General features: G+C 39.1%; 2 protein-coding genes across 4 annotated transcripts; both read right to left on the bottom strand.

Annotated features, from left to right (window-relative positions):
• Positions 1-4,377: 4,377 nt before the first annotated feature.
• LOC130589375 (uncharacterized) lies at positions 4,378-9,852 on the bottom strand. The gene is made up of 4 exons (XM_057395311.1): positions 8,839-9,852; positions 8,354-8,701; positions 7,716-7,953; positions 4,378-6,902 (listed from the first exon to the last, which is right to left on the bottom strand). The coding sequence occupies exons 1-4, from the start codon at positions 9,850-9,852 to the stop codon at positions 4,480-4,482; spliced, it is 4,023 nt and encodes a 1,340-aa protein (XP_057251294.1). The 3' UTR covers positions 4,378-4,479.
• A 39-nt stretch (positions 9,853-9,891) lies between these two features.
• LOC104887675 (uncharacterized) lies at positions 9,892-13,698 on the bottom strand. Of its 3 annotated transcripts, XM_057395313.1 has the most exons (7): positions 13,157-13,698; positions 12,787-13,069; positions 12,114-12,369; positions 11,545-11,761; positions 11,019-11,374; positions 10,503-10,804; positions 9,892-10,006 (listed from the first exon to the last, which is right to left on the bottom strand). In XM_057395313.1, exons 1-7 carry the CDS (start codon positions 13,283-13,285, stop codon positions 9,957-9,959), a joined length of 1,593 nt encoding a protein of 530 aa, XP_057251296.1. In that variant the 5' UTR covers positions 13,286-13,698; the 3' UTR covers positions 9,892-9,956. The 3 variants fall into 3 exon arrangements, with proteins under 3 accessions (XP_057251296.1, XP_048494484.2, XP_048494482.2); XM_048638527.2 differs by lacking the exon at positions 9,892-10,006 and having other exon boundaries at positions 10,141-10,804; positions 13,140-13,698; XM_048638525.2 differs by lacking the exon at positions 9,892-10,006 and having other exon boundaries at positions 10,141-10,804.
• Between the last annotated feature and the right edge of the window lie 5,562 nt (positions 13,699-19,260).

Raw genomic sequence — 19,260 nt, 5'->3', positions numbered from 1 at the left:
AATATGAACCAAACACCCCCTAACAGCTTTTAACTATGGAAAAAATATAAATGTCGGCATTGCAATTTGCAGGTTTGCTATCAGAGATTTTCTTTTATAGATTTATAGAGAAAGTGGATAATAAATAATTTTCGAACGGTTTTAGACATGTTTTTCAAAATCACGACTCAAGAGTTAAGAGCGAGTGATAATCTAGAAATCTTAGATTATCTTTCATTCTCTTTTCCAATTCGCCTTATTTCACATCCTATATATATGTGTCATAGGTAAAATCAAGTTTGCTTGATGGAGGTGGTGGGAATTCACCTTTATAATCACATATTCGAACCTCACTATCTACATCTACATATGCTTGGAAGTAGGGATTCCCTTATATCCCTTACATGTAGCGTTGACCTGTGTGGAAAAAATCATAAGTAGATGCATTTACTCAATACAGGATTTATTAAATAATATTAAAATCATCAAAATGATTTTAATGCCCTTCTTTTAATATACGGTTTTTTCACCATATACCCCTGACAAATTTTTTTTTGCACCGTATACCCTTTCAACTTTCAAAATTCATCATATACCCCTCACATTTCGAAAAATACATCAACTTACCCTTTTGACTAACGGTGTTAGACTTCCGTTAGTCATTAATCCCTAATCCCCTCTAACCCTAATTAACTAACCTAAATTAAACCCTAATCCCCACCCCTTACCCCACTGCCACATCACCAACACCCCTTCCCCCCACTGCCACATCACCCCCACTGCCACATCACCCCACCCCTTACCCCCACCCCTTACCCACTGCCACATCACCCCCTCCACCCTTACCCACTACCACATCACCCCTCCACCCCACCCCACCCCTTACCCCACCGCCACACTGCCACAACCTCTGAAACCGGCGCACCACCCTAGCACAACCTCTGAGAAACCGGCACACCACCCTCGCACACTCGCACCACCTCGGAAACCCTTTGCACCACCCCGAAAACCCTTCGCACCACCCCAAAAACCCTTCGAACCACCATCGCAACACTCCTTAAACCTCGCACCACCTCGGAAACCCTTTGCACCACCCAACAAAACCCTTTGCACCACCCCAGAAACCCTTCGCACCTCCTCGGAACCCTTCGCACCACCCAACAAAACCCTTCGTACCACCCCAGAAACCCTTCGCACCACCCTCGCAGCACCCCTAAAACCTCTTACCTCCCCGAAAAACTCTTACAATTATTCTCGCACCTCCCAGCCCGATTTCATCCCATAGCCACCAATTGACAGAATACAACTTGACAGGGGGGAGGGGGTTGCGCGATTTTACAGGGGGAGGGTGCGCGAGTTTGCAAGGGAGGTGATGGAAATGGCGGCGGAAGGGGGAAGGGGTTGCGTTGTTGCAGGCGACGGAAGGGGGAAGGGGGTTGCGGCGCTGCGGGTAGCGGAGAGGGAGGGTTCGGCGGTGGTGGGGAGGGGGACTGCAGTGGTGGAGTTGGGGGTGGGGTTGAGGGTGGGGGTAGGGTAGGGGATGGGGTTAGGGTTAGGGTTAGGGTATTAGGGTTAGGGTTAGAGTTAGATTTAGGTTATTTAATTAGGATTAGAGGGTGATTAGGGGTTGAGGACTAACGGAGTTTAACGCCGTTAGTCATTAAGGGTAACTGGATGTATTTTTTCAAAAGTGAGGGGTATATGGTGAATTTGAAAAGTCGAAAGGGTATATGGTGCAAAAAAAAATTTGTCAGGGGTATATGGTGAAAAAACCGTTTAATATATCACCCGTAATTTCTCTCTCCCCACTACCAAAATTTAATAACATTGACTCATAAATATTACCATCCACTCTACTGGTAGTAGATGAACACTGCTACAAATTTTATTCTATCCACCCAGTTTTACCATGTTTATATTCCAATAAGAAACATAAATAACCTTGAAAAAACCCTCGTCATGTGGTTCTTTTCCATAGTCAATTAGTCATACAATGTATAGTGCAGATACTTTACCCATTCTAGCTTTGTATGTGTTAAATTGGAAGTACCGAGAAGAAAAGGGAGGATATTTTTTCGATATCGAGAAAATTTATATTAATTAAAAACTGGAATATAGCCTAATGTTAATATAACCAAATAGAAACAAAAACACTAACAAAAACTACAGTCAACTCATACAAACGTTAAAGAAAATACTAACTATTAGAAGTCCAGTCCGAAGGAAGTTTGTCTTGAACGATGGTGGGTGAGAAAGGGAGGATATCGAAGTTACAGTAAATGAGTAAAGATGATTAAAGGATACACATTATTTTATTTTTTTATGTTTCCTGCACTTGGACAAATTTCTTTTGGTCTTTAGGAACCCCCTAAATGCTTTTAATTTTTATTCACCCTAAGAGAATAAACACCTCACATTGAATTCTTTTAAAGTTCTTCATTGAGGAAAACATGAAACGATTAATCTTAAGTGCAAAGTTTATCTTTATATACAAAATTATAGATCGATCAAGAATATTATAGATAGAAATATGTTGTGAATTTATGGAAAACTTTATGAATCAATCAATGCAATAAATGAGCAATTAATGAATATTTTTTCTAGTTTTAGCTTCATATGCAACCCTAAAGACTGTATATAGTTTTTCCGTTCCTTTTTTTTTGTGGGAAAGATCCAAGCTTGCTGCCTCCTTATTTTTCAGACTCATAGAATTTATCAAGACTGACAATCTAGCACTAAAAATATGATTATATCAGGTGTTCTTATTCCTCGAAAATGAATGAGAAATAGATTTCCTGAAATTCTTGTCATATCATAGCAAGTAATTTTGTACAATTGAGAATGCAGCCACTCGCTTTGTAAATCAGATTCATGCAACAAATGATGTTATACTTAGAAAAGCATTAATCATACAAAATGGTTGTTTGGTTACATACATTGATTACAACAAGAAGTTAAAGCTGCACATACAAATTTTGTAGATATAAAACATGGTAGAATTTACTTGCTTCAACACCAACAAACATAAAGAAGCTACCAATGCACACTCAACTGTCCCTCATTAGCAGAGATCTGTGTTCAAAAATTTTGCACATCAGTAAATCATAGATCTAGTTTAACCTTCAGTTTTCGAGTGATAATGGAGCTTCGGTTCTTTGGTTAATCTTGGAGAAAAAGCTCGTGCAACTCCATGGAAAACACAGCAGCAACGTACCTTTTTGTCGCACGATCAATGAATTTTGTTGGGGCACTTGACACATGACCCAACTTCCTTAGATATTCAGACTTCATCAGACACTGGGAACATTCAAAGACTTGGACTAGAATTCTGCTTTTGCAAATCATAGGCATCGAGTCATAGAAACGCTTCTGAAGTGATTCGAGAAACTCCAGGATCTTAAGGCCGACAGAAAGTAACTCAGAACACCAGTAACATCGGATAGCAGTTACTAGCTGATTAGTTCTGATGGTTTGGTTTGATCTTCGGGAAGAAGCAACCCATTCGGCATCAGGATAGAGCAAAAAGTAGTCTGACTCTATTTTTCGTACCCCGAAATAATGATGACAAAAGTCCCAGTAAATCCTTACATTGTGAGGAGCACTTTACTAGAATTCCTAATTTACATATATCTGGAGGGTCATAATAGTGGTCATTGAAGAGCATTCACCAACACCATAAACAAAAGGAACGACCATCTAACAGGTAGAAAGTAAGGAGGGTTCCATTAGAAGGAAAATGGGCTAACGTGGAGGTCTTTGAGATGGTTCTTTGGACAAATTTAGCAACCAATAATGTTACGCGGACTCAAGTATCCGTGTTGGATCCTCGAGACTTGGACATGGATGGAAATGTGGGATACTTGGACACTTTATTTTGGTCCAAAATCATGAAAAAGTTTTACATAATAGCTAGCCAAGTCAGACACTTGAACATGTAAGGGAAAGAGAGAGTTATTGCTGTTGAAAAATGCAAATTCTTTCCTAGAATATATATGACTATCTATAAAAGCTACTACTAACAATTGTTAGAAGTTAAACTTACAATTGTTAAACGGAATCCAAAATCTATACAGTAATGTTGCAACATAAAAAGAGAGTTATTGGTAGTACTTTTGAGTTTTGTATCACAAGAAGCTCCCTATATTTCTTCCACCATTCACTATAATATCGGGTTTTCTAACCTATGCACCTAGTTGAATGTGGACTGGACAGTTATTGTACAAAAATTACGTATCTTCAGTAAATTTCTCCTGTCAATCCTACTGGTACCATATTATATCATGCTAAAGACTCTTTTTTCCCTCGTTCCATGACCTATAACCTTTTCAAGAAAAATCTTACAGTAATTAGTAATTGAATCACAGAAATCATGCATTCATCCAATTGTTTGGTCATTGATAAGCCGAAAAACTTGAATGTTATTTCACAAAAAAAAAACTTTCACATGATTTCCAGATCCATATACAGAAAATGTGAAAGCATAACACATTCTAGAGTCATTCACTGAGATGGAAACATTTTTTCCAAAAGAGTATCTCTGCTACAGTTGAAGACATTCAGAAAAACAGCTCGTTTTGCATGCACCATCGAACATACTTCTGCATTTCTTATAACCACTAGAGGATCCTTGATACTCTGCAATGCTTCAGAGAGCACATTGCAAAAAGTGCTACCATCTCTTTGAATAAACACTCTTGAAAATGAGTTTGGCAACAATGACAATATATCTGACCTGTTAAAGACGTCGTTGAGTAGCTCCAAATACTTTCCTGAGTTGAGATGAATTAAGCACATCAAAACCAACAATTTCTGTATCAGCAACCCATAACTGTTCTTCACATCAAACCCAACTTGCTTAATCCATTCTTCAGTAACCTGTTTGTTCATCAGAAGCCCATGTATGGTGTAAGCCAAAAAGTCATAAATAGGCTTCAATTCAAAATCACTGAACACGAAGGTTTTTCTGTCGACTTTCCAGTTCAGGTGCACAAGCCATTCAATGACGGACGACCTTGTTGCATATAAGCATCCATTAAAGCAAGGTATCAACACTAGAAGGCGGTCAAGAATGTATACAAAACAAGAAGGCGATACAAAATTAGAACCTTGCACCGGGCTGGATATTGAGTTGTATGCTTCACGTAAAGCATCACAAAGATTCCAAACAAGCTGCATGTGGCCATCTAATGTTTGTGGGCCTGTGCCTGTCACGAGTTCCTTAATCAATTTATTCCAAGAAGAACCAATCTTGAACAAGATTGTAATTTCCTTGAATGTTTTGTTAGTTATCCAACTTGATCCAAGCAATATTATTGCCACCTGAATGACTTGTGAAAATGCTGGTGAAGCTCCCTCTACAGCTACTACCTCGACCATGAGATTCTTTAGTATTGCTTCTTTCAGTCGGTTTCTTGAAGAATTGCTTTGCATAGCAAGGTCTTTTGACAGAAACACCCTCCAAGATAGAGAAAATACATGGCGAAAGTGTTCAGCTAAGAGATCAATGTAATTCATCAGAGAAGGGAAATCATCATTCCTCTGCTCCCGATATCCATCAAGAAACTCTGCAACTTCAATAATGCACATAAAAGTTCTATCGATGCAGTACAAGTCCAAGGAATTTCTGACAGGTAATTTATGGAAGGATTCAAGAGTCTTCAACAACTTCATGCCAACAGAAAGAATCTCGCGACACCAATACCTGTTTGCAGCGTGATCCAGCTGATGAGCATTGATACTTTCCATCTTATCAGATCTTCTGGGTACAACTTCCAACCATTTAGCATCTCGATAGAGAAGAAAATAATCAGCATCCAAGCCATCAAACCGTTTTCTCAGACCAAAGTATTCCAGGCAAAACTTTTCATGATCAGAAAATTCACAATTTGCTGGGGCATTAAGAGAGTCCAGGAACTTTTTCTTTTCTTTGACGTGAAAGTCAAGGAACTTTTTCTTTGTTTTGACGTGAGAGTCAAAGAAATTTTTCTTGTTTTCAACGTGAGAGTCAAGCAACTTCAATAATTTTTCAATCTCCTCTTTCCAAAAGTCCCAGTAGTAAATCATTTTCTCCACAATCCAAATCAATGAAGTCCTTTTTCCAGTAGAAACCTCTAAATTTCTCACTATATCCCCTGCCGATTTATACATTGAAACATCTGTTGCAAGAAGCATGTCCAAAATTCTACGAGCACACAAAATTTCCCCCCGTAAATTATCATGTTCTCGTGACAGCGCAAACTGATTTTGCAACTGAATTAAGCTGAACTCCTCAGTCGACAAGAGCTGGATGTTAGCACAGACCACCTCATAGAAATGGTCTGAACAATTACGAGCATGAGATTTTGCTTTTGATAAAAAATCATTCTTTAATGGAAACTCTTTCAAAGGCCATCCTTTATTACCATCTGCCCACAGACTGCCGGCAAACACAGAGGCGAGATAGAGCTGAGCTGCATCATCATGTTTACCACCTTTCCCTAACATATCTGCCTCAAGTAAGATATTTCCCAATTGCCTTGCGTTTTTTGCAGCTTCTAGAAAATTACCATAATCTGCCTCTAACTCAGTAAGTTTCCCAATGCAACCCAACTTCTTCAGAAAAGTTCGCATTGATATCAGAGAGTTGAAATCTCTAACATAATTCATCATTGCTCGACTATCATGCAGCTTATGGGATTCAAGAGCACAATTGAGAAGAAACTGTTGCTCCCTTGCCTTTAGAGGCTTACTGAGATCTGACAGTTGTTTCCAACTTCGTATGTAATGCAAACCCAGCTTATATAACTTACCCTCTGAGCAAGAATACAAGCATTCATGGTAATAATCTCCCTTAGCGTACACATTAGCAGCAAGTTCATAACATCCAGCCAAGGTGTAACACTGACCAGATCTTTGCAGATCAGATTCTTCGTAATATAATCTGCCTGCGATGCGCAGAGCGGTTGTAACTTGTAAGTAATCAGATAACAAACGTAGTGGCAAAGATAATAAAATTGACAGCCAGAAAAAATATCTTCGAGCAAATTTTTTGAATTTTGTTCAACATCTCAAATATCTTTCTTTCCCTTTCCCTATTTTCCCAAGTTTGTAATGAACTCGATTCTGGACATTTTAATTAATGGAATATAAAGATTTTAATAGTAAACAACGGAAATTTACAGAAATATGTAAAGATAACTATGATGTTTTCGAGTGACTTGACACACTCACAAGCCTAAAAACTAAAAGAACAAATTTTCAGATCGACATGCTTCTCTCCAAGCAAAACTAATTATGTTGTATTTCCAGCATTATCCCTTGCCCTACACCCAATGCATAACAAGTTTTGCGTCATCTCGGATTCTTAATAGGCAACAGCAATATCTGGATCCCAAGATAAGAGATGCTATATGTTTCCATTATTCTGTGTTTTTGTAACAAGTGTTGCTTTAGCTTGTCGAAGGTTTAATTTTGGCTGTAAATCGCTCTTTCAGTGTCAAAACCTCAACAAGCTACAACAAGTAAACAAGACTTTCTTAGAAGGCTAGAAGCAAATAGATCATCAACATATCTTCTTTAGAATTAACCCACTAATCAAACATGGAAACAGGAACAAACACACATTTTCATAATGGAAATTGGAAAGTATTTTCACAGGTTACCAACTTATACCACATATCTCTCTTTCTCTCTCTCTCTCTACACACACACACACACACACACTTGAGAATAGGCTGGAGGAGAGCTAAAAGTTTTACCTGCTCTCTCATAATCTCCAGCATCAAAGTAACAATCAGCTGCTTTATTGATGTTTCTAATGCTTTCAAAAATTTTAGCAGCTTCTCGGAACATTTCCAAAGAGAGCTCCAATCTCCAGCCTTGCAAGTTGTCAGCTTCTGCCTTAAGATGAGAAGCCCTGGCAAAACTATTCCAGTAAAAATCTCCAGCATGTTCAAAACACAATCTTGCGGCCTTGTAGTTGTGCACCTCAAGCATCTGGCAATAGGAATAGTCCCCATCAAAGAGGAACCGAAGAGGGAATATACAAATACGCAAGCCATAAAATCTGGACTACTATTAAATATGCAGAGGCGGCCAGACTTGTTTGCTAAATCAAACCAATCAAAGATAATATGAAACATTGAGAACTGCAAATCTGCAATCATGAGGGACTAAGGTACTTTCTCTAAACAAGCATTTGATCATTCCAGGGGATAATTTTAGGAAAATGATCAGAAGTATTATAGGCTTCCTAAAGAAGGAATCATCAGATCAGACACTCTAAAAAAAGAGGGTTATATAATACAGCATTGCGTCTTCTCAATATGTAAGAGGGGATAATTTAAAAAACAGAAGAAAGAAATTCTAATTGCATAGTTTAAATAATATAACAAACCTTCATACCCCGGCTTCTCCAGTCCTCTAAACTACTTGCAACTATCATAGATCTTGCAAATAAATCATCCAACTTTTCAGATTGAATTAGATTCAACTTTTGCCAGTAGTCAGCCATAGGAGATATAATACCATCTGTGTCTTCACAGATCCATAGCCTTTGCCTTGTACGAGTTATGGCTACATATAATTGTTTCAGCTCATAGCACAAAATATCGTGTCTTGCATTTGTAAAACTTGGATAAGTTTCTGAAATTGATAAGCAGAGCTGTTTCTCCATGTATTCGTATATTATTCTCCATTGTTCTTTTAGTGGTGAAGAACCAAAGAAGTTGTATAATAGCACATCCTGCAACAAGCATAGAGAAGAGTGGTATTCACGGGTCACATTTTCTAATTGCAATAATGAGCAGGTAACTAGAGAAAACATTTAAGTTTGGCTACAGCAGATGACTCATCCAGGTTAAAACTAAAAAGTATCATTACCTCAAATTCCAAGCCTTTGCATTCGAAAATTGTTAGCACAAGGGCCTGTCCTCTGACTTTTTCTACAATTTTGTCCCGAGTATAATCATCTCTTACCATTATCACTTGATCAGATCCAAAGCCAATGCAATTGTTAGTGTGACTTCCTTTGTCTTGAAAGATCCATAGGATGGCATCTTCATGAGTTCCACAATCCAGTAAAATCGGAAGTTCCCCACGTAAGAGACTACTTTCAGGCTTTAACCTATCAATAGATCTGGGAAAGAAATGCTGAATAAGATCAACAACACTCTGAGCTAAATTTACAACTCCAGCATGAGTCCTGAAATTTTGATTTAGATGAAAGATAGGTGATATTGTCCCCTTCTCTTCTCCACATAGAAACTCGGCGTAAAAAAGGCATTTTATATCCTCGAATCTAAAATTAACACCTCTGGCAATTGTCTGCGCAGTGTCACCTGCAAAAACAAAACCTTCTTCAACATTATTACAAATGTATTTAAAGAGAGCGAGCTGCTTCAGGGTTAGATCCTGGACTTCATCAATGTACACAAAATCCATGATCTCGCCCTCATATTTTTCACACTTCAATCGACAATGAAGATCATTCACCAGATCAGCCAAATCAAATTCTCCTCGTACAACCTTCTTTTTCTCATAATCCTCAAATATCTGGTATATCATCTCTCTCTCATCCTCACTAAAATTTGATACCCGGCTCTTAGATAATTGCAGATAACTCTGCAAACTAAGTTTAGCGTCATCACTCTCCCCAAAATGCAGACTACCTTTGATGCAAGAATTTATCTCAGTAAAAACTCTTGAAGGATCAAGCTTTCTTGTGAGCTGTGAGTTGAAATGGGACCAATAAGATGTTCTGAATTTATCATAGGTAACCTCTTTTCTCCTTACTGTCTGAGCAACCAGTCTGGAGTTTGCAATAGACAGGGAGTGGATTTTCCTTATATCTGGAAATCTGTCAAAATATGACAAACCTAAGGTTCTATCAAGCATAAGCAAGAACCTATTCAATGTTAAAACAAGAGGGTAGACATTTGGAGGAATCTCTTCAAAAGAATCTGGTACATCCTTGAAGTTCTCGAATTCATCCAAATCATTCACATCAATAGGGATGAATCCCTCACCAAAGTTCTCACCATTAACAAACCTGTCCAACAACACAGTTAAAAGTATCAGTGATTGCTACACGAGATTCTAGAATATAAGAGAAAATATATTTCTAAAGCTGATTTACGTATGATTTTTCTGGATGAAGGACCAAAACTTGTGTGGACTTCTATCAATTTAGGTATACACTGAAAATCTAAAGCAAGTTCGGCCCATTTTACATGAGACGCAACAGCAAGTTAAGAACATTTTGCATGAAATGTACACCAATATAAAGAGGAAATAAAGCCTAAAAAAGGGGAGAAAGAAAATGAAAAGAATCACGGATCTTCGAAGATTATAGATATGATGTTTGACTGCAAAGCAAAGTTTTGGATTGACTGTCACAAAAAGTTGGCAGAGAGAAGCCCCACTTTTATCAGGATCATTGCAGGAAGAGCCACAGACTAAACCCTCAATCACATCAAGTCCTTCTGAAGCCATATCATGTTGTTGTTCTTTCTGAAATAGTTTCATCACCAACACAGTTGTTTTACCTGTGCCAGATCTTCCTAAAATAAAGGTGCTTCTTTGGTTCAAAATCACCTCCTTCTCTTGATCCGAAACTTCAAACGGGACATTCAACATCGTCCCATCCGATGCAGAGAGCAAGTGACTCAAGACACCCGCAGATAAACAATAGAACTTTGTTAGCAGCAAACTCTCCTTAACTTTCGCAGTCTCAGTATAGCTTCTTCCATCTTTATCAGGATCCAGAGAACTTGTCGGTCCAGTATTGTTAATACCTTTGTGCTGAGCAACATTAAACGACAAGCAGCATCTTGGGACTTCCAAACACCTATATAAAAATTGTCTAATATTAGGATCTGGCCAACGGCAGTCTTTTGTCATTATTGTCAATTTATGCATACATGAAGCAATGCATGTTATGGATATACAAATGTCTCTATCTATGATAACTTAGCACTGTAGTATAAGATCTTGAGATTTCTCACTGCATTAAACTTGTAAAAAGAACGATATATATATATATATATATATAAACAACGTACCCCTCGAGACATTTTTCTCTGCAACATATCAAGAAATCATCACTGAATGCACCATATATTTTGTCAAGTTTATAGACTAGTTCCTGTACACCTTCCAAATGCAAAATATCCCAGACCTTCAAAATCTGAGTGGCATATCCTCGTACCTTTGAAATATCATTTGTGCAAATTATATATCGACCCTCAACCTTGAATTGCTTAGCAATTCTGACAGAGTTATCACAGACTACATCAGTTTTCTTGTTTTTAGGCCGCCAGCCATTAGCTAATTTCAGAAGGAATTTCACCACTAGCTTCTTAGAGTAGGTTGAGGGTAATTTTGAAAAAGATTTGACAAAAATCTCACTGAAGACAACCTGCAGAAAAAATATCAAGAAGGAAGTCTAATGATGCATGGTATTAAAATTATTCAACATTAAGAAACTCTACTAATGGACATAAAAGAATACTAACAAGTTGCAGGTCAGACAAACACAAGAAAAAGCAAATATTTTGGAAAATAAACTAATCTATATATAGTCTATACCTTCCACCTTGCAGATTTGAAAATAAAACTCTCCTTGTCAAGCAACTCTTCAAGTTCATCCAGCTTACTTTTAACATTTATGACGACTTGAGCAATTTCCTCATCTTCTTCAGCATTATAAAAACACTTGCGCTCCTTGGCATCAGAAATTATTTCTTTCCAGAGGGAATCCACTTCAGTAAGGGTTTTCCCATCCCCCAATATCCAGAAGCATTGCCTACATTTGTACAGAACAAAAGGGTTCGCTTAATTCAAGAATCTCGAACAGAAACTATATACTCCCTCCGTTTCGTTTTGATCTACACGCTTTGACATTTTACACTATTCACACATTTCACTTTAACCATCATTTGTGATTTATACGCAAATGAAAATATAGTCATGTGAGATCTTGTTAGATTCATCATAACATGTATTTTATTAATATGTATTTTTTATAATTTTTACAAATACGAAACTAAAGATATATGTCCTCAAAGTTTTACATTGACATGCGTGAAAAATGTAAGTGTGTAGATTAAAATAAAACGGAGGGAGTATTGTCTAAAGACATGACTCCAAAGTCATACCTCACCGTAGTAGAAGCAAGATTACTCCTTTGACGATCAGACATAAACCCTACAGATCCAACAGGATTGGATCTTACAGTAGATATTATAACAACATCTGCTTCACCACCTCGAAATCCTTCAACCGCTTCCACCTTCAACTCAAAGCTATCCAATTCTTCATATATCTTCCCCAGTCTTCTCTCAATTTCCTTCACTTGTCCTACATATGGAGATAACACATACACAGAAAGCTTTTGCCCGTAACACTGCCATTCTGTGTACAATGGCAAAATTTTCAGATAGCATGAAAAACATCATAATAAAACACATTTTTCATCACTCTTCTACCTCTTTTAAGCAGATAAAATAGACTAATAAAGGTCCACTTTTCCAATCTGTGTATAAAATTTTGATCAGATTTTGTAATGAACCGGTTCAATAATCATCCCGAGATGAAAAACACAAGTTGAAAAAGCACAAAATAATACCTTTTGTTTTTTTGAAAGAGCACAAAATGTTAACCAATCACAATTCACAGCTACTCCATATGAGAATAATCAGATAAACCCAAAGAAACCGTTGTTCGAAATGATGATATTATTAAGTCACAATTTACAGCCATTTAAGAACAATTAAGATACACCCAAAAGCATATGATCACTCCTTCCAAATTTACAAGAAGAATATACACCTTTATGCAGACGCTTCACAACATTAATCAAGACAGCAACTTCAACCATATTTCTTCTGCTATTTCCGGCATCATCAACTTCTTCTCGTCCCTCCGAAATATTTATGAATGAATATGGACCAAATTTTCCCAGAAGATTATGTTTTTGCTTCGAATTTCTACTCTTAACACTAGGTGTGCTCAAAATCCGGTTAAATTTTATAGCTGATAAAACTTGATCACTGAATGTTGAATCACCATCATCATCTCCACTGTTTTCCTTATCCATAATTCTCTCTCTTCCCTGCACCAAAAATCAAATTTTGTTAAAAAAAATGATGGAACAAATTCAACATTTTAAAGTGAACACTGACCTAGAACAAAAATCGACCGTAATTTTCAGGAAATCGAGAGAACCCAATGCAGCGAAATTATAATTGTAGAGAAGGACAACAACAGAATTCAATAAGAACAATGATTTAACTTCTGGGTATTTAATACTAGGGATTTCACGAGCCATTTTGATAATTTTTTTGAGTGGGATTCTCGAAAACTAGGGTTTGTTTCGAAATTGAGACGATTCAGATTTCTAGAAATTTAATTAGTGCACTCTCTGCTACCAATTGAATGATTGATAGTATGAGAGAGAATTAGAGAAAGAGGGATGTGAAATGAAACCGCAACTGAATAAGGTGGTTGTAGCACGGGGTACAACGCAAAATGTTTCCCGCCATTTCTTATAACGTCTATTTTATGATCTTTACTACCAAATACCAAATTATGTTGCGTTTTCTTTACTTTAAAAACACGTTCTTTCCCCATTCAAAAAAAAAAAAAAAAAAAAACAAGTTATTTACGCTCATCCCTACCCTTACCTACCCCCCTCCCCATACCCTTACCTACCCCCCTCCTCCTACCCCTACCTACCCCCCTCCTCATACCCTACCTACCCCCTCCTCCTACCCGACCTACCCCTCCTCATACCTCTACCTACCCCCCACCCCTACCCCTACCTACCCCCTCCCCATACCCTTACCTACCCCCTCCTCCTACCCCTACCTACCCCCCACCCCTACCCTACCTACCCCCTCCCATACCCTTACCTACCCCCTCCTCCTACCCCTACCTACCCCCACCCCCTACCCTACCTACTCCCTCTCCTACCCCTACCTACCCCCCACCCACCCCTACCTACCCCCCACCCCTACCCCTACCTACCCCCCTCCTCATACCCCTACCTACCCCACCCCCTACCCTACCTACCCCCCTCCTCCTACCCCGACCTACCCCCAGTAACACCCCCAAAATCCATACACGTCTAATGCTACGTCGCATCGACTTTGGGAGTGTTACCGCCGCGATGGAACGCAAGGCATAATTAGAAATACGGTAACTCAAATTCATTGTCTCAAAACCAAATTGCAGCGGAATAGAAAATGTAAATACAACTCGGGAATCATAGATGACCCCTCTTTATTCAAACTCAAACCAGTAACAATGTTCTATAAAATTCAGTAATACTAAACCAAAAGTTAACTTCAAACTACAGACTAGCCCCCTATGCTTGATTCATGCAGCAGCACCAGCTCACCTAGTCTGCTCCCCATTGAAGTGTCAATAGTTCATCACAGGACAACAAACACATAATAACACACAGTCAGCTATGCTGAGTACGTAATGAACCATTGAAACTATATGAACATAAATGATGCATACATTACAACTGCTATATGAACCTACGTTATCTCACATCCTTTAATCTTTCATTATTTGGCATCGAACGGGCACCGTCATCTTACTAGAATCATACGGGCTACTGAATCCTTAATAGACAACTTGGTCTATTAGATGAAATGCAAATACGGTTTTGTTCCGTCTCACACCCATCACCTTAGTATGCATACCCCCAAGATCGAACGGAACCTTCCGCCTACTTGAGTTATCAAAATATAAGGACACTACTGTCGTCACAGTAGGCCTGCGTAGGAGTGTAGGACAAGTCCCACACTCCCCCCATTGTTCTATACTTGTAGGGAATCCAACTACAAGTATCGCCATAATCTTCTTTTATTACCAACATTCTTTTATAACTTTAAGGAGTCATTTACATACTCTCTTAATTACCAAACTCAATCTTATCCTAGTAACACTCTTGTTACTCTATAGATCAGATTAATAATGCTGATGTTCACTACGATAGAACTTCGCATTTCAATGCAACATATTTCAATGCATCATATTGATTTCACGTTATAAACGTCTAACCAAACAATCACAATCAAATGTTCCCTATCATGGTACTAGGTTCCAATAACATGAACTGCAACCTAATCATGATACTAAGCTTTGAAAGTAAACTGGTACGCGTACGTACCTTGTAGCGGAGAATTTTCGCTGACTTAATAGAACGAGCCGCTTATGAAATTGGGACCTAAATCGTTAAACAAAGCTTTAGTGTTACGTCCTTGATAACACTAACAACTACTACGTACTAAGACCATAACGATCTAACGATTCGAATTAACGAATAGTTAAAACCTTATTCCAGAACTTTCGTTATAATTCTAATCTAGTGAATTTAACGTCTTTTAGAAGTCAGAGTTAGTGAGTAACTAAGTTAGTTAGTAACATTAGTCCACTATTTTACCAATCCAAAAATGTCATAAGTCCAACCTGTCTTATGTCCAGAAGTTAAGTCATATGTCCAAAAGTAAGTCATATGTCCAAGAGTAAGTCATATGTCCAAAAGGTAAGTTCCATGTCCAAAAGTAAGTTCCATGTCCAAAAGGTAAGTCATATGTCCCAAAGTCAGATTTCATGAAACAGGTCACCCATGAAACGATAACCACTGTAACTAATAATAGGCCACACTTTTCCTACTTTCAACTTATTCCAATTACAAACCTAACCAGAATTTTCACTTAAAACAGAACAATAACTTAACTAGTTAACAATCTAATAAATTATTACACAACTTTACTTACTAATTATTAATTACTAATTACTAAAATACAACGTACGTAATTATGAAAAACAGTAAATATAAAAATAATTAATAAACTGACATACTAAGTTAAGTACAAAAATTATACCGCTAGAACTCGCCGGCGAAAGAATTCCGGCGACCAAAAACCAACCACACACGCGCACAACACCGAAACCGGTTTCCGTCGCCCAAACCCCCTTGCGCGACCCAGATCCGTCGCGCCACCACGCTCGCACGACGCGGAACCACGCTCGCACAAACCTTCTCGCAATCTGTCGCGCAGCTACACTCGCACGACCCCGATTCCTCGCGCACCCTCACCGCAGCTTGGCGCACTACCCTCGAACACCGCGACCCTCGTCGCAGCACTCGAACCCCGAACAGCGCACACCCTCGCGCACCTTTCGCACCAAAACCCTCGAACACCTTCGCGCACCTTTCACACCAAAAACTCTCGACAATTCGCACGAAGCCCTCGTCTGAACTCGCACAACACCGGCGACGAGAGGGAGGAGGGAGAGGAAAGTCAGCGAGAGTTTGAGAGAATCCGAGAAGAGAGATCTGAGAGAGGGAGAAAAATTCGAAGAGAGAGAAGGAGGGAGAGTCGGCTGAGGAGAGAGAGAGAAAGGCAAATGTCGGCTGAGGAGAGGGAGAAGAAAGAGTTTAGGGTTTTTCTGAAATTCCCTCTCCTTTTCTTTTTATACTCCTTTCAAAAGGTAGTAACCCTAGGTCAAGTGAAGATTAGGTTACTCTTTTAAAACCCGAAAATTCCTAAAACATTCATATTAATATAATTTATTCCTATTAATTTGTAAATAAATTAAAATACCTTTTTATTAATTCTTTATATTTTCTTAATTAGTACGAAATTGCTACTAAAAATACGGAGTATTACAGGCTTCCCCCCTTAAAAGAAGTTTCGTCCCGAAACTTTGAGGTAGCCCGTCTTAACGACGATCTTTTGCACTTCTAAGTCCCAAATTTCACAAGCGTTTTCTAACGTTCACACAATAGATAAGCAGTTTTCACACATAACTAGCATATAACTAACTAATACAAATAACATAATTAACATACTTTAGGGTGAAAGCGCGAAATTCTATCGCATTCTTCCCCCCTTAAAAGAAAAGTTACGTCCCCGTAACTCACGTACCTCTTGGAAAAGCTCAGGGTACTTCAGACGCATTGCATCTTCGGCTTCCCATGTGGCTTCCTCGGTAGTTTGATTTCTCCACAACACTTGACAATTCTGACGTCCTTATTCCTCGTACTTCGCACTTTGCGGTCTAGGATCTGGACAGGTTTCTCCTCATAGGACAAAGTTTCGTCTATCTCTACGTTTTCAGGTTCAAGGACATGTGACGCATCAGGTACGTATCTCCGGAGTTGGGATACGTGAAACACGTTATGGACCCTTTCTAGGTCGTTGGGTAAATCCAGGCGATAAGCAACTTTCCCTACCCTCGCCAGTATCTCATAGGGTCCTATGAACTTAGGGCTTAGCTTCCCCTTTTTCCCGAATCGCATCACTCCTTTCATTGGGGACACCTTAAGCAACACTTTTTCCCCAACTTCGAAATTTTCGTCCCTTCGCTTCTGGTCCGCATAGGATTTTTGCCTGTCCTGTGCAGTCTTAATCTTTTCTTGAATGACTCGCACTTGATCCATCGTCTCTTGAATCATATCAGGTCCTAACACTACAGTCTCACTGATGTCGTTCCAACACAAAGGGCTACGACACTTTCTCCCGTACAACGCTTCAAATGGTGCCATCTTAATACTAGCATGGTAGCTGTTGTTGTATGAGAATTCTATGAGGTCCAAATGGTCTTCCCATGACCCTTGGTATTCTAAAGCACATGCTCGCAACATGTCCTCTAAGGTCTGAATAGTTCGTTCTGTTTGACCATCGGTAGCTGGGTGAAAGGCTGTACTCATTAATAGCTCACTACCAAATGCTTCCTGGACCTTTTTCCAGAAATTCGACAGGAATCGAGAGTCTCGATCTGATACTATACTTGTGGGTACTCCATGCAATCGAATGACATTTTTCACATAAGCCTTGGCTAAGGCTTCCATACTCCACGTATCTTTCATAGGTATGAACCTTGCTGTCTTGGTTAGTCTATCCACTATCACCCAAATGGTATTATTGCCTCCCCGACTCCTAGGTAAGGCGACAACGAAGTCCATGGATATCGAGTCCCATTTCCATGTCGGAATGTCTAAGGGTTGAATCTTTCCCTGAGGTCTCTTGTGTTCACTTTTGACTTTCTGGCATGTTAAGCATTTGGAAACAAACTCAGCTACTGCTCTCTTCATACCAGGCCACCAAAACATCTTCTTGAGGTCCTTATACAACTTATCTCCCCCTGGGTGGACAGAATACGTCGTGTTATGACCCTCGCTCATTATCTTTTGTTTCAGCTCTTCACACTTTTGTGGCACGCACCACCTACCCTTATATCGTATGCTCCATCCTCATGGATCGCAAACCCCTCTTCTTTGCCCTCCTTAAGCTTTGCCTTGACTCGCTCAAGTTTCACATCCCCAGGTTGACTCGCCTTTATCTCTTCTAGGAAGTTAGGTTCGATGGTTAGGGCACTCAGCAATCTTTCTACCTCCCCTTCATGAACAACTTCTATCTGAAGTCTAGAGAATTCCTCACAAAGTTTGTCGGCAACGACTAATGTATTCAGGCTATGGCTAGACTTGCGACTTAACGCATCAGCAACAACGTTGGCTTTACCCTCATGGTATTGGATGTCTAAGTCATAGTCCTTGATGAGCTCTAACCATCTGCGCTGCCTCATGTTGAGGTCTTTCTGGGTGAAGATATATTTAAGGCTTTTGTGATCGGTGAAGATACGGCAGGTTACCCCATAGAGGTAGTGTCTCCAGATTTTGAGTGCAAATACTATGGCGGCCAATTCTAGGTCATGTGTTGGGTAATTGACTTCATATGGCTTCAACTGTCGGGACGCATAAGCTATAACTTTCCCGTTTTGCATCAGAACACAACCCAACCCATTTTTGGATGCATCACTATACACATCATATCCTTCGTTCCCATTAGGCAAGGTTAGGACAGGGGCTGAGGTTAACTCTCTTTGAGGTTTGGAAGGCCTTCTCACTGTCCTCATTCCAGGTAAACCTACAATCCTTCTTCATCAGGTTTGTCATAGGTTTTGCTATTTTGGAGAAGTCTTTCACAAATCTCCTATAGTAACCGGCTAAACCCAAGAAACTTCGTTATCCGTGACATTCTTTGGGGTAGGCCATTCACTCACGGCTTTGATTTTCGCAGGATCGACTGATACACCCTCCTTAGAGATAAAATGACCCAAAAATGACACTCTTTCCAACCAAAATTCACATTTCGAAAACTTTGCATATAGTTGGTTGTCCCTAAGTGTCTGCAAAATGACCCTCAAATGATCCTCATGTTCCTCCTTGTTCTTAGAATAGATCAGGATATCGTCTATGAATACCACGACGAATTTGTCTAG

This window comes from Beta vulgaris, chromosome 1, assembly GCF_026745355.1.
Source record: "Beta vulgaris subsp. vulgaris cultivar EL10 chromosome 1, EL10.2, whole genome shotgun sequence".
NCBI classification, from domain to species: domain Eukaryota; kingdom Viridiplantae; phylum Streptophyta; class Magnoliopsida; order Caryophyllales; family Amaranthaceae; genus Beta; species Beta vulgaris.
The sequence above is the reverse complement of the archived record's forward strand: the minus strand, read 5'-3'. Positions and strand labels throughout refer to the sequence as shown.